Consider the following 22,511-nt stretch of genomic DNA (forward strand, 5'->3'; position numbering starts at 1 on the left):
CAAATTGTCATAACCAGTAATTTTCACAAGCTGAATTTTAATGGGGTATGTTTCTATTATAAAATTTTCAAAAATCCAGAAAGACTGGTGCAATCTTTCATCTAGATTGAATAGTTTTTAACATTTTGACATATTTGCATTATTTTTTTTAATAGAAACATCTGAAAATATGTAGAAATCATTTCCTTTATCTCTAGTTAAGTATGCATTGTCATTACACCTAAGAAATGCTTCCATCATCTACTATTTACTAATGATCTGTTTTATTTTTGATATTAAAGATTTGATTCCTGTTTTATTTTTTTGTTTTAATAGTGGCCAATCCGCCATGGTATAGTTGAAGATTGGGACTTGATGGAAAGGTTTATGGAGCAAGTGATCTTTAAATATTTAAGGGCAGAACCTGAAGATCATTATTTTCTTTTGGTAAGCACAACTTATAATTTCAGTGAGGAAATTTTTGAAGAAGCTTAATGAGAATGTTTTCATTACATCTGTACTCAATAGGCTATAATTTATTTGTCATGTATCTAAAAACATTGTGATAAATCTGGATCATATTTTAGTATCTTTAACTGTAAATTTGAGGGGAAAAAGTTGGAAACATGACAGTTTTTTTTTAAATTAAAAAATAGCAGGTGTGATTTTTATTTCATTTGTGATTCTTGCTAATAAAATATGTAATTTAATTTTTAAACTTTTTTTTAATCAAAGCAATGCATGTTTATAACTTTAAAAATTTAATCATTATAGATTTAAGAAACAGCACTTTCCTTCCTAACCTCTCCCTGCTCTTAAACACTTGATTCCCCAGAGGCACACGCTTTAAAATTTTAAAAAGTTTTCCCTGATAGTTTTCTCATGTATTTCATTTGTTATTTTAAATATTAGATACTGTAACTTCCTACTAGGAAAGATGAGTATTTTGTTCTTTTCCTTTTGTCCCCCCTCCTTAACACAGTATCCTTATCTTCTTCCTCTTTCTGTGATATAGTTATATCATAATTTTGGGTAAAATTAATATTTTATATTTTATTATGGTGATTGTGAATATATATATATATATACACATATGTGGATATACATAGACATAAATACAAAGTTTAAAGAACGTTGCAGTGAGCACCTATAATCTAGACTCAGCATTCAATTTTGCTGTAATTGTCTTAGAACATCTGTTTATTTGGTTATCTTTCTATTACTGCATCTTACTTTTTAAATCACTACAAAGAGTTGGAGATTGAGTCAATTCACCCCTAACTACTTTAGATACATTATCATCAACTAGAGTTTATTATTGTTTATATTTTTTTCTTCTCTGTAAAACTTACTTTCTGTAAAATCACACATCTTAACCCTACCATTTTATTGGTTTGACCAGGCATTGGCAAACTTTGTCTAAAGGTAGATAGGAAAGATTTGTGGCTTTGTGAACCATGTGGTCTCTGTTGCAGCTGCTTAGCTCTGCTGTTGTAGTAGGAAAACAACCATATGCAGTACTTAAATGAGTGGCTGTGGCTGTGTTCCAGTCAACTTTTATTTACAAAAAGAAGTGGTAGACTAGATTTGGCCTGCAGGATGCATGATGTATTAATCGTTGCCCTTCTCTAGTTTTGACAGATGCATATGTCGGTGTAACCCAAACCCTTATCAAGATACAGAACATTACAGTTAAGCTGCAAAGTTATCTCTTGCCCTTTTCCAGTTAATCCCTACCTCCATCTCTTGGAGGCAACCCTTATTCCAATTTTTTTCCCACACATATACATTTTCCTTATTTTTGAGTTTCATATAAGTAGAACTGTATAAAATGTGCTCTTTGGTAAGATTTCATTCACCATAATCTTGATATTCATACATGTTGTTGCATTTGCTGCTATTTTTTGCTGGGTCATACTCTATTGTATAAATATGCCTCACTGCCCATTTCCCTGTTGAAAATCACCTGGGCTGTTCCACGTTTTTGATAGTTATGAATATTTTGGGTATTGTGAATGTTCTTATACAAGTCTTTTGTGAACATGTTTTTATTTCTCTTGTGTAAACACCTAGATAAGGAATTGTTGTGCCATAGGGTAGCTGTATGATTGGTTTTAAGTTTCAGAACTTTTCCCAAAGGATTGTACCTTTTTTCACACCCACCAACAATGTGTTATTGATCCGGTTACTCTGCATTCTGTCCAACATTTCATATGTGTCAGTCTTAGCCATTCTGGTGGGTGTGAGCTTTCTCATTTTGGTTTTAATTTGCATTTTTCTGATGACTGATGACATTGAGTACTTTCTCATGTGCTTATTAGCTATTTGTATATTTTCCTTGTGAGATCTTCTGATTAAATTTTATTTTGTATAGAATTCTGTTTTTCTTGGAGTTTATAATTTAACTGCCTTGGTTTTTTTAGTTTGCTTAATTTTACATATAACTATTACTTAATTATCTCCAAATTCTTGAACGTAGTCCAAAGCCTTCCTAAATAAGTTTAAATACATCAAGTAGTTTAGAAGTTAAAGATCTGATCCCGTTTAGAAGTTAAAGATCTGATCCCAGTTAATTGAAAAAAAATTTTCATGGTGTCTTTTAAAATCTAGAACATGATTTTATTTGCAATGAATTGCAAGTTGCTCATTAAATTTAAGGACTTTTTCCTTAACCCCAGGTCAAAAAGATAATTCTGTATTTCTTAAATTTAAAGTTTTACATTTCAAGTTTAACTATTTGAGATAACAAAAAGAATTTAATAGTCAAATCAGACTCATGAGAATAATGTCTTATGTGGTTTCAAGCTTGGTGATATAAAATGATTTAGGTATTCCTGAGGCAAAGGTGAACCATGAAGTTCAGGATTTTGGGTGCTGTTCCTTCGGTCCTTTCTTACCTCACTGGGATATGTTCTGACCCAGACTTACCCCATAGGTTTCTAAGGGATGTGGTGTATTCAGTCACATAATTTAAACTGAAGAGAACTGTGTAAACATCTCCATTTTACACTCTTGTTATATGTATGTATAGATCTATTTGAATTCTCTACAGTTTTTCGTTAGCCTGTGTGTCTTTGTACCTCTCAGTTTAATGATTTTTATGTAAATATAGTGTTTGAAATATATTATTTCTCACTTACAATTTGTCTATAAAGTTACCACAGTAATCTGATATTGCCTATTTAAATGTTATTCAATTTCATAGACTGAACCTCCACTGAATACTCCAGAAAACAGGGAATATACTGCTGAAATAATGTTTGAGTCCTTCAATGTTCCTGGCTTGTACATTGCTGTACAGGTAAGCAAGTTTAGATGTCAAAATAAACATGGCTCTTAAATTTTAACCTGGTTTAATTTAACCTTAAAATATTTGTGTATTTTTCTTAATTTCAAAACATATCATAGTTTTCTATTGAATTGATAATTTATTTCATTAGAACAGTGGAACTATTTAGTGAGTACAAGAGAAGTGTTAAAAGGAAGTAAGTTGTTGGGTTTTGGATAAATTAATAAGGCCTTTTGGAAAACAGAAATAAGGGAACTAATATTTATTCAGAGTTCATGTAAAAACTTTGTATACACATTTATTTACCCTTATAACATTCATTGTGTCCTTTTTTGTAGTCTGTTTTGAATTAGTTACCACTACGTATGTTTGACCATTGTCGCCATTGTGCTCCTCTGTATACTGTATGTCACAAATCCCTATAATGTTTTGTCGAATTTAATTTGTATGGAAATAAATCTGTATGGAAAGTGGAATAGTTTCTCTCCCCTCTTAGGAACAGAGCTTACTTCTTACTTGTTTCTTAACCCTGTGGCAGATGTGATCCCTGGCATATCACAAATGCTTAATAGGTATATAAATTATTGTGTAGTTCTGTTAGCCCATAATGACTATGGTGTGATCCAGTGTTAAAAGTAAGAGGATGGTCTAGTTACCTTTCTAGATTCTTTTCAGCTATTATATTGCAAGTAGATAAAATAAAGCCAGCTTAGTACTGTTTTTAGTTAATTATCTTGTTTGAGGCTTGGATTTATATGAAATTTAGTTTTTTTAATTGAACTAGTTACATTAATTTCTTTGTAAATGGAAAACCATACTTTGTTGCTTATGCCAAGATTGTTTATAGAAAAACATTTCATCAACTTTGTTTTCCTAATTAAATCACAGTATTTGGAAATGTTCAGTGGTCTATTCTCTGGTTATATTGCTTGTTACATATTCCTGAATGCATGTTGCATTTAGAAAATTTGGAGCTAATAATATAAGAGTGATACTTGTGTATAGCCATGTATGTATTGAATAACTAATGATTGGTGGTTGTGTGCTTCTCTACCTTACTTTTACTTTTGTGTTTCTTATAGGCTAGGCCACATACATAGAATTTAAGTCCTATACTGTATTATCTCATGTTAGTCTCCTATATGTTAGTACTATAGTATCTCATGTTAGTCTTCCACTTTTTTTTGGCTATAGGAGGAAAATGGCCCTCATTAAAATATGGAAATTTTATAAATATGCCCCTAAAAACTAATTTAAGGCTTTAAGTTATCTTAATAATATAAAGGATATAAACAATTTTACTGTATAATGTAAGTTATTTCTGTGTATTTCCTTTCCAAAGATACTGCGTTTACAATTGAATGAAGTTCTACAATAAAAAAGGTTTTTTTCTATTAACTCTTTATTTTCTTGCCTGCCATATTTCTTTTTGTTCAAGGCCGTTCTTGCCTTAGCTGCATCTTGGACCTCCAGACAAGTAGGAGAACGGACGTTGACTGGTACGGTAATAGACAGTGGAGACGGTGTCACTCATGTCATCCCTGTGGTAAGGATATTTTAAAATTACTGAATAAGATAGCAGTTAACATCTAGCAAAGTTTAATTATATGGATTAATGCCACCTTTTAAAAAACCTTGAAATATTATATTTATTTACTATAATTTGGTCATTGCTCAGCTATAGTTGTGTTTTGCTCACGTTATTAGAATTTTATAAACAAATTTTTTTTTCTTTTTTGCTATAGGTTTGTACTGTAGTTAAAAATAATTAGAAAATTATTAGAAGTTTCCAATTTGTAGTTAGGAAATGATGAATTACAATATCTGGAATGGAAATGTGCTTTTCTTGTCTTAAAAGTGGAATTCAGTTTTCCAGCTTAGATTTATGTTAGCCAGTGAATGTGCTAAGTCACTCAGCCATATTCGACTCTTTGCAACCCCATGGACTATAGCCTGCCAGACTCCTCTGTCCGTGGGATTCTCCAGGCAAGAGTACTGGAGTGGGTTGCCATTTCCTACTCCACAGCCAATGAATAGTTTTTCTTATTCTTCTTCATTAACAGATTTCATACTTGTGTTAGCTTTCTACTAAAATGGCAGTTAGTTGAAAGCACATGACCATCAGTGACTTTTGGGGAATTACATTTTTTGAATTAAAAAGCTCAAGTTGTGTTTGTGCTTTGCATGGATTTAATCAAGCACATTAAAAAAAATTCATCAGATTGGATTATTTGTGAGAGAAAGTATTTTTCTGCCAAAGCCTTTCTACTTCTAATTTTTATTGACAAATTAAATTTTTTCATTGTGCCCAATAGATTCAGAATTATTGCTTGAATTCATACTGATTGGGTTGGTATATATAGAAATGTTTCTCTTTTAAAAATTTTTTATGTTATATTGAATATCATGTAAAGAATGAAATTGTTTTGAACTTTTATTTCTTCATTATTATTATTCCTCATTTTAATGCAATGGGCAACCTCTGTTGACAATTACATCCTCAGAGTGATTATTAGGTTCAGTTCAGTCGCTCAGTTGTGTCCGATTCTTTGCGACCCCATGAACCGCAGGCACGCCAGGCCTCCCTGTCCATCACCAATTCCTGGAGTTCACTCAAACTCATGTCCATCGATTCGGTGATGCCGTCCAGCCTTCTCACCCTCTGTCTTAGGTTAGATGTCATAATTCACCCTCCTGATAGCATAATAGTTTTAGTAGTACTTGCCCTTTTTTTTTTTAAAAGAAAGAAACTTTTTTGAGATGTAATTCACACGCCACACAGTTCATTCATTTATAGTGTACCATGCAGTGTTTTTTGTATATTCATAAACTGCATCATTACCAGAGTCAGTTTTAAAACATTTTTATCACTCTAAAAAGAAACCTTATATCTTTTAGCATTCACTCTCCCTACTTAACCTTTAGCCCAGTCTACCTTTTCTGATTCTATAGTTTTGCTTGTTCTGGATATTTCATATAAACGGAGTCCTGCACTCTTGTGAGTGTCCTCTCACATTGTTTGTAGCATGTCCTCTCACAGTGTTTGTAGCATGTCTAGTACTTATTATTATTGCCAAATAATATCTTTTTATATGGCTATTCTACATTTTATTGTATTGCAGTGGGGGATATCTTAATATCTTGGATATTAGGGTGTGTCTATTTTGATAGCTTTTTATAATTTAGTTGGCATATTTTTCTTAGTGCTACATATTCTTTTCCTTTTTTTTTTTTCCAGAATGAGAACAATAATAGCAATCTGTTTAATAGAACTGTTTTGAGGATTAAATAATGGATACATGTATGCTGCTTAGAGATACATAAAGATTCTTAAATTGTTCATTTAAAATTCTCATTTTAACCTCAAGATCTACATTGTAGGTTATATTATCCTTTAAGGACCTCAGTTTACTTACTTATAAAATGCAAATGAGTTCCTTAACATCACCAAGTAGGTCATGGTGCTAGGATTTGGACTTGTTCTTCCTGACTGCAGCCTTTTCTTAATATCTACAGAGTTAAGCAATAATGTCTTTATCCTTATAATTAATATTGGAGTAGGTAATTTGCAAAAAGAAGCTACCAGCTTGGAACAGTTTTATGAAGCATATTAAGAATTGGGTATTCCTATTATTTTTTCCTGCATTCTTTTGAACTATGGAGTGTTTTTTATAATTTCATTTTATCTTTTTTACTGACTTGGCTATGCTGTGTATTTCTTTGTTACTGTCATTTGATTTTGGTGAGTTTTGCTGTATGATTTATAGTAAACATCTCTAACTTACCATAATCTAATAATAATATTCTACCTTTTCATAAATAACAAGTTAATGAAATTTAATTTTGTTACATTATTTTTGTACTTGTGAGTTGTAGTAGTAAATTTATGAATTCATTCTGTAAAATCAAATTATTTGGAAGTATTATGGTGCATGGACTATGTCAGACTTAAGTTGGTACCTACTTCATTATAAATGATAGAAAATGTGTGCTAATGATTAAATTTCCTACAATGCAATTTAAAATTTTTTTCTGAAATTATAGTAAATTTATAATGATATCCTATTTGAAGTCTATTATATAAAACCTTTAATACTTCTAAAATTCACTATTTCTTTGTTGTTGAGTCATTTCAGTCTTTGTTATAAACTCTTAGCAGTGGGATAATAAATCTAACTTGCCATTCTTATTCATGGTGTCTGTACAGTATTGTAAATTCTGTGGTAAGTTAGCTGTAAAGAATACAGTTGAGGAATAAAGACTAGAAGAATTTTCCTGGAATGAAGCAATACTTAAGGATACAAGTGTAGTAATCTAAGAAATTGGTCTTTAATGATTAGTTTAGGTGATTCTTGAAAACATTGAAAGTAAATTTGACACTTTTTCCCCATCTAGGCTGAAGGGTATGTGATTGGCAGCTGTATTAAGCACATTCCAATCGCAGGACGAGATATAACATATTTTATTCAGCAATTGTTGAGAGACCGAGAAGTAGGAATTCCTCCAGAGCAATCCTTGGAAACTGCTAAGGCAGTGAAGGTAAAATATAATGCTGTGAATATAATTCAGTTAGAAATTAAAGTCATGTTTATAATATTAACAGGAAAAATTCTTAAGAACAGTAGTTTAAAAAAAGCTTTTGTTACCCAGTTACAAACCACTATTCTTATTTATATTTTTTCTCTGTATTTCTTATAGGAAATTTTGGGGGCTTAGCAACTTGTTGCTTGCTCTCACCACATTTTCACATTTGAGAGGACTAACATATAAGGACATTTATACAAACTGACTTCAACATAGTTACTGTCTTTAGTAAAATAAATGCAGCATGCCCTGGAGGTACTGTGGGTTCTGTTCTGACCCACTGTGGGAAAGGGAGTATCACAAAAGAGCAAGTCACACAAATTTTTTGGTTTCCCAGTGCATTTAAAAGTTATGGTTACACTACAGTCTATTAAGTGGCATTAGCATTATGTCTATAAAATGTACATACTTTAATTTGGAATCCCATACTTTAATTAAAAAATATTTATTGCTAAAGCATGCTGTCATCTGATAATGCAGATGCCAGGTATCTTCAGTTTGTAAAAAATACACTATTGGCGAAGCACAGTAAAATGGGGTATGCCTGTAATTAGTTCACTTCAGAGTCCTCACATCTCAATTTTCACTGATTTCTTTATTTCTGATTCTAACAGTTATCTGTTACAACAAAATTTTTGGTGTTGTTGATTCATTGGGCTATAGGATAGATGCAGTGGTTGGTTCAAATGATATGGCAGATAGAAGAAAAATGTGAAGTATATTTTTATATATGCTTTTCATAAAAGCAAAACTTGCCAGGTAAAAATAATTCCATTGATTTGACAGTCTTTGCATGATTATAGTGTTTTCCTTGCTTATCAGAGAGATTAGGAATGAAAATGAATTTACCACTTCCTAGATAGTAAAGGAATTTGTTAATGGTTGCCAAAAGTCACCTCAGAAATTTTATTTACTGAAGCATAGTTGCTCTAATATATATGTTACAGGTGTACAGCATAGTGAGCCATAGCTTTTAAAGATCATACTTCATTTAAAATATTGGCTATATTCCCCATGTTGTATAATGTATCCTTAAAGTTTATTTTATACCTAATAATTTGTACCTCTTACTGTATTATAATTTGTGTGGTTATGTCAGGTATTTATTCTGCTATTCTTTGTGTATTTTATGTTTTCTCTTTGATAAAATATAAAGTCCTTTAATTATTGAAACAGTATAAAATTTTGTATGACATTAATGAGTGCTTTCATGAAGTAGCACTGAAATATTAGAAATCGACTCTTTGTTAAGTCTTATTCTATTTGTATGTGAAGCCCAGGAGATGAGCTGTTTATTTGTACTATACATATGATAACATCCTATCATAAAATTTTCTTCATCTTAGTCTCTGAATTTTATTTTCTGAAGATATTTTTTCATTTGATGTTAGTTAACTGAAAATAAATACCATTCTGTTTTGCTTTTCCTAAAACAAGAGGGAAAAATTACTCTTCGTTTTCTAGGAGCGCTATAGTTATGTCTGCCCAGACTTAGTAAAAGAATTTAACAAGTATGATACAGATGGATCAAAGTGGATTAAACAGTATACTGGAATCAATGCTATTTCAAAGAAAGAGTTTTCCATTGATGTTGGATATGAGAGATTCTTGGGACCTGAAATCTTTTTTCATCCAGAGGTAAGTTTTGTTTCTTTTTTTAAGATAGACTTGTTTTGAATTATGCTGCAGAAAATATTGGTTAATAGTATCAGAGAGAGTTAATCTCAGGAACTTTTCTTTTGAATACTAAAGTGCTATAGTGAGTAATCTTTACATCAATGTATGTTTTCATCAGCACTGTAAAGTATTCCTATTTATATAGATCTTTGCTGGGTCATAGTATGTGTTTGGCTTTACATTTTTGCTAATCCGATGTTTATGAAATGGTATATGTAATCATTATTTTTATTTCTTTTGAAATTTCTGATTTCAGTGTCTTTAATTTGAATTAGAGACCAGAATTTATTATTTCTAGAAGTCCTTTTATTTTTTAACTGAAAAGTTTCTTAATTTTTAATTGTGATATTTAAATCAGTAGTGGTCTAATCTCTATCATGTGTCCAACTTACTTTTCAGTTTGCTAACCCAGACTTTACCCAGCCTATCTCAGAAGTTGTAGATGAAGTAATTCAGAATTGTCCTATTGATGTCAGACGTCCTCTCTACAAGGTCAGTGTTTATAGCAAAATTGTTATTCGAAGTCACACTTTAAAAAAATGTGTTTATTTTCTCTCTGTTGGTGAATGTAGATTTAAAAACACGTCTAAACTTCTCTTTATGTAAAAGTTCTATTTATTTATTTTTCTCTACTAATACAGAATATTGTCCTCTCTGGAGGTTCAACCATGTTCAGGGACTTTGGACGTCGTTTGCAAAGAGATTTGAAAAGAACTGTAGATGCCAGGCTGAAATTAAGTGAGGAATTGAGTGGTGGTAGATTGAAGGTAGGTTTTCTCAATTATTGGTGGAAAGGTTGATGGTGCCTTGATTATTGTATTGGAAATGTAGAATGTCTGCCAGCTTTCTTTGGAAGGTAAGAGGAGCCTGAGGTACCTAATGGAAAGTGGTTAATTTTATAGATTAATATCCATGATATTCTTGGTCATTCTATTCCTCTAGGATATTACCTATATTTCTGGAAAATACGACAACCAACTGCAGTATTGTTGCCTGGAGAATTCCATGGACAGAGGAGCCTGGTGGGCTGTCATGGGGTCGCAGAGTCAGCCATGACTGAGTGACTAGCACTTTCACTTTCATAGCTATGAGAGAGATTTTTTTAATGTTCATCTCACAAATAATTTACGTATATAATTTACATATACTTGTTGCATATTCCAGGAATAATATTCTTTATGAGTCTACAAAATATTAAATACCTTTTATAGCAGGACAACAAAGCAGAGTTGAAAGAGAGAGACTGTTGTGTGATTTCACCTGTTTTCACACACTGACTTTATCCTCTCCAATAGCAGCCTCATAGTGTGAAACTAGATTGGTGGTACAGCAAAATAACCTTTCAATTTCTGTCCTGTAATTTTGGGCTTGCTGTCAAAAAAATCAAAATTAACTTCAAATTCTCAGATGACTGCTTTCTATAAGACAAATTTTCAGTAAATTTTGTTATATTTTCATTATATGTGGGATATTGAAGCAAAACATTGATTCAGAGAATATGTTACTACATAAAACACATTTATGCAACTTCGAAAATTACCAAGAATGAGGGCTTCATCCGAGACTCAGTCACCCCAAATTACTTGAAAGTAGTAGATACAGCACTCTGGTTTACTGCTGTTTGAAGAATTGCATGATAGCTGACTGCTTTCAGCCCCTAAATTTTGATTATCTTTAAACTATTCCTTCAGTTCAGCTCAGTTGCTCAGTTGTGTCCGACTTTGCGACGTCATGAATTGCAGCACGCCAGGCCTCCCTTGCATCACCAACTTCCGGAGTTCACTCAAACTCACGTCCATCGAGTTGATGATGCCATCCAGCCATCTCATCCTCTGTTGTCCCCTTCTCCTCCTGTCCCCAATCCCTCCCAGCATCAGAGTCTTTTCCAATGAGTCAACTCTTCGCATGAGGTGACCAAAGTACTGGAGTTTCAGCTTTAGCATCATTCCTTCCAAAGAAATCCCAGGGTTGATCTCCTTCAGAATGGACTGGTTGGATCTCCTTGCAGTCCAAGGGACTCTCCAGAGTCTTCTCCAACACCACAGTTCAAGAGCATCAATTCTTCCGCGCTCAGCTTTGTTCACAGTCCCAATTCTCACATCCATGCATGACTACTGGAAAAACCATAGCCTTGACTAGATGGACCTTAGTCGGCAAAGTAATGTCTCTGCTTTTGAATATGCTGTCTAGGTTGATCATAACTTTTCTTCCAAGGAGTAAGCGTCTTTTAATTTCATGGCTGCAATCACCATCTGCAGTGATTTTGGAGCCCCCAAAAATAAAGTCTGACACTGTTTCCCCTGTTTCCCCATCTATTTCCCATGAAGTGATGGGATCGGGTGCCATGATCTTCGTTTTCTGCATGTTGAGCTTTAAGCCAACTTTTTCACTTGCCTCTTTCACTTTCATCAAGAGGCTTTTTAGTTCCTCTTCACTTTCTGCCATAAGGATGGTGTCATCTGCATATCTGAGGTTATTGATATTTCTCCCGGCAGTCTTGATTCCAGCTTGTGCTTCTTCCAGCCCAGCATTTCTCATGATGTATTCTGCATAGAAGTTAAATAAGCAGGGTGACAATATACAGCCTTGACATACTCCTTTACCTATTTGGAACCAGTCTGTTGTTCCATGTCCAGTTCTAACTGTTGCTTCCTGACCTGCATATAGGTTTCTCAAGAGGCTGGTCAGGTGATCTGGTATTTCCATCTGTCTCAGAATTTTCCACAGTTTATTGTGATCCACATGGTCGAAGGCTTTGGCATAGTCGATACAGCAGAAATAGATGTTTTTCTGGAACTCTCTTGCTTTTTCCATGATCCAGCGGATGTTGGCAATTTGATCTCTGTTTCCTCTGCCTTTTTTAAAACCAGCTTGAACATCAGGAATTTCATGGTTCACTTATTGCTGAAGCCTGGCTTGGAGAATTTTGAGCATTACTTTACTAGCGTGTGCTGCTGCTAAGTCACTTTAGTTGTGTCCGACTCTGCGACCCCATAGACGGCAGCCCACCAGGCTCCCCCGTCCCTGGGATTCTCTAGGCAAGAACACTGGAGTGGGTTGCCATTTCCTTCTCCAGTGCATGAAAGTGAAAAGTGAAAGGGAAGTTGCTCAGTTGTGTCTAACTCTTCGAGACCCCACGGACTGCAGCCCACCAGGCTCAGGCTCCTCCGTCCATGGGATTTTCCACACAAGAGTACTGGAGTGAGGTACCATTGCTTTCTCCGACTAGCGTGTGAGATAAGTGTAATTGTGTGGTAGTTTGAGCATCCTTTGGCATTGCGTTTCTTTGGGATTGGAATGAAAACTGACCTTTTCCAGTCCTGTGGCCACTGCTGAGTTTTCCAAATTTGCTGACATTGAGTGCAGCACTTTCACAGCATCATCTTTCAGGATTTGAAATAGCTCAACTGTTGGAGTACAGTAAAAAGTGGTGGTTTAGTTTTTAATGACTGATTGCAGCTAAATAAAAATGTTTAAATATTTTTATGCTTCATACACATTTCTAACTAAGAACTGAGAGATTTTTTTTTTTCTCTCAGTGATGTCAGCACTATGCTAACATCTAATAATATAGGAAAAATCATACATACTAGAGTACTCCACCTCCTCTTTTATTTTACTCAGTAGTTATAAAATGGATCTTTATAACGTCTTTATATATCTGTATTTAAATCTTGCTTTTTTTTCCATCAATCCAATTTAAATGACAGTCAAATAGCGTTTTTTTAGTAACAAAAAGCCGTATCTTTTTGTGATACATAAATTAAAAAAATTTTTTTTATACCAAAATAATTTCATAAGGTAAAACTGTTGGCAAATTCTAGTGGAATTCCTATATATTCTTCTCCTAGATTTCCAAATTTTAACATATTTGCTTTATTTTTCTATTTTTATAAATATATCCATGTATACAAATAGACACATGTATCTTCCTGAATTATTTGAGAGTGAGTTTCAAATATAGCCTGTTACCCCTAAATGTTAGTGTATATATTTCCTAAAAACAGGCCATTACAATTATCAAAACCAAAATATATATATATATATTTTTTTTCTAGTCTAGGGTTCAGTCCAAGATCATATGTTTGAATTTGGTTTCATTTCCCTCTTGTCTGGAAAAAGTAGTCTTTTTTTTTTTTGTCTTTTATAACTTCAGTATTTTTGAAGACTACAGGAAATTTATTTTGCAAGCTGTTTCTCAGTTTGGGTTTGTCTGATATTTTCTTATGATTAGGTTCAGATAATGCATTTTTTGCAGTAATAGTACAGAAGTGGATGTTGTATTCTTTTTACTGCATTGGATTGCCAGATGCATGATTTGTTTTATGTTAAGTTTGATCACCTGGTTAAGTGTGTCAGGTGTCTCTATTATAAAGTTATTGTTTTTTCCTTTATATTTAATAAGAATCTTATAGGATGATACTTTCAGATTATGTGTAACTGTCTTGTTTTTCATCAAAGTCTCAGCCACTGCTTATAGCATCATATTTTGTTATTGCTGTGGTAGTTGCCAAATGGTATTTTGCAAATTCCATTATTTCTTCTTTGTTTCATAGTCTCATTTTACTGTAAGAAAGAATATGTTTTTCCCCCTTATTCATTCATTAATATCCCTGAATTCCTGATTTCTCAGTTATTCTCTAGGTGCTATCATTAATATTATGATATAACATATCATTAGTACTATTATTAAGTTTGATGCTCAGACTTTCTCATATTTGACTAGTAAGAATCCTTCAGAGGTGGCTTTTATTCCTTTTGTTGTCGCCCCAGTATTCTGCAGGTACATCCTAACTTTCTGAAATAGCAAGATATTGCAAGTTCATCTTGTACTTTCTCTTCTCCAGTCTTGAAATCAGCCATTTTATTTCAAGGCACCCTTGTTCTTTTTAGTGGAGAATGCTTTTCTTGTCTTATACATAAAATAGACAAGCAACAAGGATTTTACTGTATAGCACAGGGAATTATATTCAGTATCTTATAGTAACCTCTAATGGAAAATAATCTGAAATCTATCTATGTATCTATACAGATATGAATTACTTTGCTGTACACCCAGAAACTAACACAATATTGTAAACCAACTGTACTTCAATTAAAAGAAACCAAGATTTGGACACTAGATATATATTCAGTTGTTACTGAGGGGTCAGGGCAGCTAGGCCTTGTTGGCAGTCAGATGTAGTATGTGTGTGTATGCATATAAATCTAGCTCTCTGTATAACCTAAAAACTACAGATTCATACTGATAATAGAAGTTCCAGAGTACTGTAAGGTTCATTCTAGCCTTATACCTTCCCATATTTGTAATGCTCTTCTCTGATGGTAAGGAACCAGCCTTATGTTTGTTGTTTGCTCAGTCCTAGAATACATATATAGTAGTTTCAGAATTATTGATCCATGCCACTGTGAGACATAGGCTGACTAATGAGAGTTCAGTGTTTGCTTAGTTTTTAACTTAACCCTGAGGGCGTAGTCCTAATACTGTGTTCATGGGTTACCTGGATTAGTTCTTTTCCCTTTACTGTGGTTATATTTTTTTAAAACAAATAATAAAATTAGCTTAATTTGTTTCTGTTACATTGTTTTGCCCTATGTACACCCCCACCTCCACATCTTTGTTTGTTTATTTATTTTTGAGTGTGTACAACTAAGGTTAAATAATACAGGAATTGTTATATGAGTTTACCATTGAACTGATCTTACTATATCTTTTACAGCCGAAACCTATTGATGTACAAGTCATTACACATCACATGCAACGATACGCAGTTTGGTTTGGAGGATCTATGCTGGCTTCCACAGTAAGTGAGATGAAGCTTACTTTAAAATTTGACTTTTTTGTTTTAAAGATGAAATAATTTATCAACTTAAACAATTTAGAGCAACAGAGAAATTTCTTAAGTTTTTATGTAATATTGCACAGCAAAGTTTTAAAATTGGACACACATAAACATAGTATTTTTGAAAAGTGGAATTCATTTGGACTTACTGGTTTTTTGGGGTGGTTTTTTTGTTGTTGTTGATCTTGCTAGACATTTTTTGAGTGAGCACTTCTTTTTAAAATTTATTTAATGTAGTATTTTTGGCTGTGCTGAATCTTCATTGCTGCATGTGGGCTTTTTCTAGTTTTAGCAACTGGGGGCTGTTCTTCATTGCAGTGTGCAGATTTCTCATTGTGGTAGCTTCTTTTGTTGCAGAGCATAGGCTTAAGTCTGTAGTAATACAGGTATCAGAAGGTCATTGTTTTTTCTGTACAAATATTTTAAAATATTAAGAGTTACCATATAAGAAGTATGATGTTCTAAACTGAGTCAAGGGAATTAATAAGTTACCTCTCCCAAACCAAAACATCTTAAAGTCCCTTTGAAAGATACTTTAAATGTTAACATCCTTTGCCTAGTAAATAGTGGTGTTCTATCCTGTAGTACATGGAGAAGGAAATGGCAACCCATTCCAGTATTCTTGCCTGGAAAATCCATGGACGGAGAAACCTGGTGGGCTACAGTCTGTGATGTCGCAAAGAGTTGTACACGACTGAGCGACTTCACTTTTTTAGCTTTATCTTGTAGTACACAGTATAAAATAAAATGTAAGAAATTTATTTGAATTATTGAAAACTATACAACCTTGGATTTCAGTAAAAGCATTTAAAAATAAGAGGTAAAAGTTATTTTCTTCCTTAATTTGAATTGTCTTCATTTGTGAAGTCTCTGTCACCTCGTTGAGTGTGTAACTTTCCCCTTGAAGAAATGAGGTGATAGACTATGGAACAGTCTGTCTATACCAGACCTTCAGTGAGGAAAGCAAGTTCATCTAGAAGTTTTTGGAGCATGACCTAGAATATATCACCTGTAACTTATATGAATGCTGCTGCTTTTCTTGTTTCAGTGTACAGTGTGGGAAAGCCACAACAGAATAGTTGGGCATTTGAGACTCAACCTTCCATTCCATTCAGTTTTTTCAAAATTGAAAAATTTCAGGAGAAACAGATGTTGAGGAGGGGAATTGAAGAGACTTTTGTCAAATGCTCATTTTCAGTTTTGGTTATAGACTTGTAGCTGATTTTGAGTCACAGTTGCTAGAATTTCAAAGCTTTGTTCAGCTACCATGAATGGACTGATAAACGTTTTAGATTTAACATATTTATCTTAAAGCATGTCGAAAAGTGTTACATTTTTGACCTTTCCAAAAATCTGTTTTTATTTTCAGCCTGAGTTCTACCAAGTATGCCACACCAAAAAGGATTATGAAGAAATTGGACCTAGCATTTGTCGTCACAATCCAGTGTTTGGAGTCATGTCGTAAAATTGGCTTCATAGTTATTGGGGTTAGGGAGGTGGGGAAGAAATAGTCTTTCTGATTACCTGTTTTGTCTGGATGGCTGGTTTTAAACCTGACTTGAAATAATAAGACCAAACATTAATTATACAGGAATATTTTAATAAGTATATCAACATGCGAATGTAGAGGAGAGCCAAAATGATTAAGTGTTTTTCTTTAGATTGAATATTTGAATCTTACGTGTATCAAAAAGAAGTGGGTTTTAGTTCTTTCTGTGCCCTGGTATTTTGTATATTATTGAATTATCCGAGATTTGATGGGATTTATCAGTATGTAGATAGCTCTATAATGCTTGAATTGTACACTTTGAAGTGTGCAATGCAAGAGCTTGTTTATATTTCATACTTTTTATACTTTGAGGAAAAAAAGTCAAAGAAAAACTAGTATTTGAGGGTAAAAAAAAAAGTGACCAAGTAAAGGATAAATACAAAAAATAGCCTGTGAGACTTGGCGTACACACACACTCATGGGATTCCAGTTATTATGAAGTGCTTCCACCCTCCTGTGCCCCCCAGTGGTTTTCTTTGCAAGTGCTTTTGGAACTAAGAAGCTAGTGTCTTGGATTAACTGATGCCTGCTAGTGCTTTCTGATTACTTGCATTCTGTTTTCTCGCTTTAAAGGAAAAGTAAAGACAAGACTGTTGGACCAGTATTGCAGTTCTGTAGTGTCATTTCTTATTAAAAAATGAATAATTTGATTACCCAAATTGGTATATTTAAAGCCTAACACCATTCTAATAAAGGCACAAATTTCTTTTTAATACTTGTTTCAAGCTCTTTAATCTTTATAAGTTAACTAATAAATCTATTTTCTTCAAACCTCTGCAATAGTTCTTTAAAATCTCAACAGTTGGTTAGTGAGCTGACTTTTTTATGTGCTCTAAACAAATAATTGTGAACTTTTAATATGTTGAGTGCTTTCATTTTGATAACTGGATCTCCATTTGATACTTTCATTTGTATAACCCATTTGCAGTCCAAAAATTTTTTTAGTGCCAGTCCCTGACATATGGAAAGTTAATTTTCATTACATTTTAAAATATCTGGATCATGAAGAACAAGTGATGAAAATAAATTAAAACTGAATTACCTTTTCTAATGTTTTTTTTTTTAGAAGCAGTGTCATTCTACTTTGTGTTTATATATTTATATGCTTTTTATTTCTGTTGAAATAGTAGAATTCATTGAAATCTCTCTATATATATGGTAGAAAATTTCTTGTGAACTTGAAATTTTGCCAGTTATTTATAGAAGACAAATGAGAGATGTTTTATAGGCTTTTAGAACTTAAACAGTAATACTAGTGAACACTTGAACTTCATTATCCATGAAAATAACACACAGGATTAATATTAATATATACTTCTGTCCAAATTTTAAAGAACAATTAAAGTGTTTTTGTCTTTAATATAGATCTGAGGAGTAAACTTTAGTTTTTATTTAGAGTGAATATGGATGTTTAAAATTATGTTAATCATTTATGTGAATCTTAATTCTTTGAGTGTGACAGTCAGGAACATACTGTATGTTGTAAAGTGGTAATCCTGTCAGGATCAAAGATCTTGTTTTATTTGAAAAAGTATTTCATGAATTTTTTGTTAAAAAAAAAAACTGTTCAAGTAGTACCAAAGAGTACGTAGTGAAAGATTTCTTTCCTACCCTAGCCTGTCTCATTTTTTCCCATCATTACACTCTTAGAATGTCTTTTATGTCCTTGTAATTTTCTGTGCATATGGGAATGAATATAGCTCCCTTGTTTTACAGAAATAAGAGCTTACTATATATACTGTTCTGCACTTTGCTTTTTCAAAGATCTTTTGATACAGAACTAAATTAATAAGCATTAAAGATTTTATCCTCCTGGCCCAAAACAGTATTATTATTAGTATTGTCATAACTGTCTTTTCCATCTGAGATGATTGAATAGTAAATAAATAAACTTGAGGGTCAGAAATTTTGTTTTAAGCTTAAACTTACTTGGGGAAACAAGAAGTCTCTAGCCTTTCCTGTATGTTTCCTGGTGTATAATATGATAGAAACAGTACTCTTACGTCCTTTACATCTCTCCTGTCATTGTATATCATTAATTTATTGCACCCTTGGTTGTATATGTGTAGAGGTTGGCCAAGGTGATTAAAACCTCTAACACCGATAAAAGAAACTGCATAAGCATGTTACATGGGAAAAACACCAGACTGAAGCCTGAAGCCAGTTGTTGAAATTTTTATTCTAGTTCTACAGATTGATAATACAACTCCTTCAACTTTTATTGCTGTTGTTATTGTTAAAACATGAAAAAACTATTTATATAATCATGGACATATTGTTTGAACTTGCTGGACCTTAATTCAATTTATATATAAGATAGTAGTGTTACCTGGAGCTTCCCTGGTAGCTCAGCTGGTAAAGAATCGCCTACAATGCGGGAGACCCTGGTTTGATTCCTGGGTCAGGAAGATTCCCTGGAGAAGGGATAGGCTACCCACTCTAATATTCTTGGGCTTCCCTGGTGGCTCAGATGGTAAAGAATTCCCCCCGCAATGTGGGAGATCTGGGTTCGATCCCTGGGTTGGAAAGATCTCCTGGAAGAAGGCATGACAACCCACTCCAGTATTCTTGCCTGGAGAATCCCCATGGGACAGAGGAACCTGGCAGGCTGTGGTCCATGGGGTTGCAAAGAGTTGGACACAACTGAGCGACTAAGCATAGCACAGCACAGTGTTACCTGGATTAATGATGCAGTTTTTATGAGTTGTGACACTATAACCTAGTCTTTTTGATTAATCTGTTTGTGGTTGTAAAGATGTTTTTAAAGGTCTCTTTTTTGATAGGCAGGACTTTTAATCAATTGGAAATACTAACGGACGGAAATAAAATAGATGATGGCTCTCTCTAACATGATGTTTACTCTTTGGTAAGTATAGCTTACCCTTAAAATCTCTAAATGGTGTATACTGCAAGTAATCATCCTGTTCTGATCGATCTTCCTTTTTGATAAGAGATAAGGCAGTTAATCTATTCAGGTCCCTTAATATACATTTTTTGGTTTGTTTTCAAAGCTACTTTAACAAATGGAAATAAATTGTTCTTGCAGTTTCTAGAAATACCTTCAGAAATAAAATGAACTGTGTGGATAATAGGCTGTTATGTTCTCTATTCTTAATCTCTAGAGAAGTCCTAGAGAATATATCTATATGAATAAAAACTTTCAGATAACCCTAAAGGTGGTACTAGAGTACTTGTAACAATGTTGAGGAAATTATTTGTAATGTAAAAGCTTATTTGTGTCATTGTAAAGAGTGCTGTTATAAATACTGGACTTCCTGTCACTAGTGAAGTCCAGTGAATTTCTGATTTTCTTACCATCCAATCTCTGACTCTTGTGACCCCGTACTCCCTGATATTTTGTAATTCATCATCAGTAAGCTTGAGTACCTTGGATAGCCCTTGGCAGTCTCTTCTTTAACTGTTAGCACCAAGAATCTCAGCTTCAGTTAATGGGGACTAAATATATTTGCCAACATACAAACCAAAATATGTGCCGACTCTAGGAGTGAAGCATTCTCTCGTTCATATTGGAATCCTGTGCTTTAGAATATGTTTCTGTGTAATAGCACTTAGTCTAGATAGGTGGCCTGGTGCAGAGTTGTTATTCAGAGTTTATAAAGAACTTTTCACAGCAAATTCAGAAAATAAAGACTTTATTTTTATAATTAGTTCCATATCACATCTAAGCTAACCTTAAGCAACAATGATTAGATCTGCTTGTAAGTATGAAAAGTTTTTAGACGTTAGTGGAAAAGGATTTCTGCTACTCATTGTTAATAACACCTCAGTACTATATAAGTGTTCATCTCTCTTCCACATTTTCTCCCAGCATTCCAGAGTTTTCTTTATAACCTGCTTGGTCTTGGTAGAACCTTGACAAAAACAAGTTAAAATCTATGGTTGTCTTTGGTATTCTCTATGCCATAACGCAGTTTAACTGATAAATTTTTAACTTGGAGCTGAAAGGAAATAACACCTATTTGAATTTAGAATTACTTTAACATTGTTCCAGTGTCACAGGCACAGTAAAAAAAAAAAAAAAGAAAAATAGAAATAAATGATTTAGAAAAAGTGGCAATTGGAAAAAAACCTGAAAGAAGAAAATAAGGAAATTAAAAATTAGGAAGAAGAAAAGTATTGTTCTTTAGTTTTGATTTTGCAAATTATTATTCTTGTACTGTTTTCCAGTGTTTCTTCACTTTTGGTGATTTTTATATATTACATTTAAAGCTAAGATGCTGAGTCAAAATAGTTTTAGTTTTATTCAGACACTACAACTCATTTATACTCTATATAGTGCATCAAATCTGGGGCCTCTAATCTCACAGGCATTTCTTGACTACATACTGTGATTCAGGCACTGCATGAAGGTGAATAGAACATCTGCCCTGAGCTCAAAGGCTAATGTATTAGTAAAGATGCTCTCGGAGGAGTGAGGAATATTTTGCCCAGAGTTTTGCGAAATACCATGTTAACTTAGAATTTCTTTTTGTAAAGATGGTGGTAGTGGTAGTGGATTTTAGGGAGAAAACTCAGGTGAAGTGGAAAATACACACACAATGTAAGTGTGCTAAGTCACTTCAGTCCTGTCTGCCTCTTTGTGATACTATGGATTGTAACCCACCAGGCTTCTCTGTCTGTGGGTCTCTCCAGGCAAGAATACTAGAGCGGGTTGCCCTTTTCTTCTCCAGAGGATCTTCCTGACCCATCTCTTAGTCTCTTGCATTGGCAGGCAGGTTCTTATCAACAATCCGACCTGGGAAGCCCAATATAAGTGTGGCTGTGGTTTAAAATTAGCTTCCCTGATGGCTCAGAAGGTAAAGAATCTGCCTTCAATGCAGGAGACCCAATTTGATTCCTGGAGTGGGAAGATCCCCTGGAGAAGGGAATGGCTGGCTACCCACTCCAGTATCCTAGCCTGGAGAATTCGTGGACAGAGGAGCCTGGTGGGCTACAGTCCATGGGGTCACGGAGTAGAACACGACTGAGTGACACTTCCAATACTTTATGGTTTAAAATTAGTATTTTCTGTGTGCCTGAGATTCTTAAAATACTGATAAATGTTATCCAACAATAGTTGACAAAAGTGAAATCTTACAGTAGGGTTTGTCTTCCATATGCTCTTTTTAGGGCATTACAGTATTTCCTGGCACATTGTGGTGGTTAGGCAGTGTCTGATAGATGACTGAATAAAAGCCATTTTTCACTTTGAAATGAAAACTTTGAGTTACTTGAGTATATAGCTTTTTTCGTTAAAAAGTATCTATCAGAAAACTTAAGACTGAATTATTAATGTTTTTTAATGCCAGTAGTTTTTGCCTTAAAAGTAAAACAGTGACACTTTACATAAAATAGTGGGGAATCATTTAAGTAATCAAATTTTCTGAAGTAGATTTTCAGTAGTTCCTTAACTAGGTCTTTGATCATTTTGAAATCTCTGATGTAAATGACCATGTCTCTCAAAATCATCGCATTGTACAAGGCTAATTGAAATGTCCTGAAATGTTTTGTAACAGTATCAACAGTAAAAAAAACACTGATTTCTAGCTCTGGTTTTTATTGATCAGTTATGATTTGTTCAAATTTCATT

The 22,511-nt window shown here is 33.5% G+C and overlaps 1 protein-coding gene across 1 annotated transcript in view; it reads left to right on the plus strand.

Moving 5' to 3' along the window:
* The window catches only part of ACTR3 (actin related protein 3), a 53,162-nt gene extending 35,195 nt beyond the window's left edge, over positions 1–17,967 (plus strand). Inside the window, exons 4-12 of the mRNA XM_015093450.4 lie at positions 316–426; positions 3,185–3,280; positions 4,707–4,814; positions 7,664–7,807; positions 9,317–9,490; positions 9,929–10,021; positions 10,171–10,296; positions 15,250–15,333; positions 16,742–17,967. Of these exons, the coding sequence (XP_014948936.2) occupies positions 316–426; positions 3,185–3,280; positions 4,707–4,814; positions 7,664–7,807; positions 9,317–9,490; positions 9,929–10,021; positions 10,171–10,296; positions 15,250–15,333; positions 16,742–16,837 (1,032 nt within the window). The 3' untranslated portion in view covers positions 16,838–17,967. The remainder of the gene's footprint in view (positions 1–315; positions 427–3,184; positions 3,281–4,706; positions 4,815–7,663; positions 7,808–9,316; positions 9,491–9,928; positions 10,022–10,170; positions 10,297–15,249; positions 15,334–16,741) is intronic.
* Positions 17,968–22,511: the final 4,544 nt, after the last annotated feature.

The sequence above is a fragment of the Ovis aries genome, chromosome 2 (assembly GCF_016772045.2).
Source record: "Ovis aries strain OAR_USU_Benz2616 breed Rambouillet chromosome 2, ARS-UI_Ramb_v3.0, whole genome shotgun sequence".
Lineage (NCBI taxonomy): Eukaryota > Metazoa > Chordata > Mammalia > Artiodactyla > Bovidae > Ovis > Ovis aries.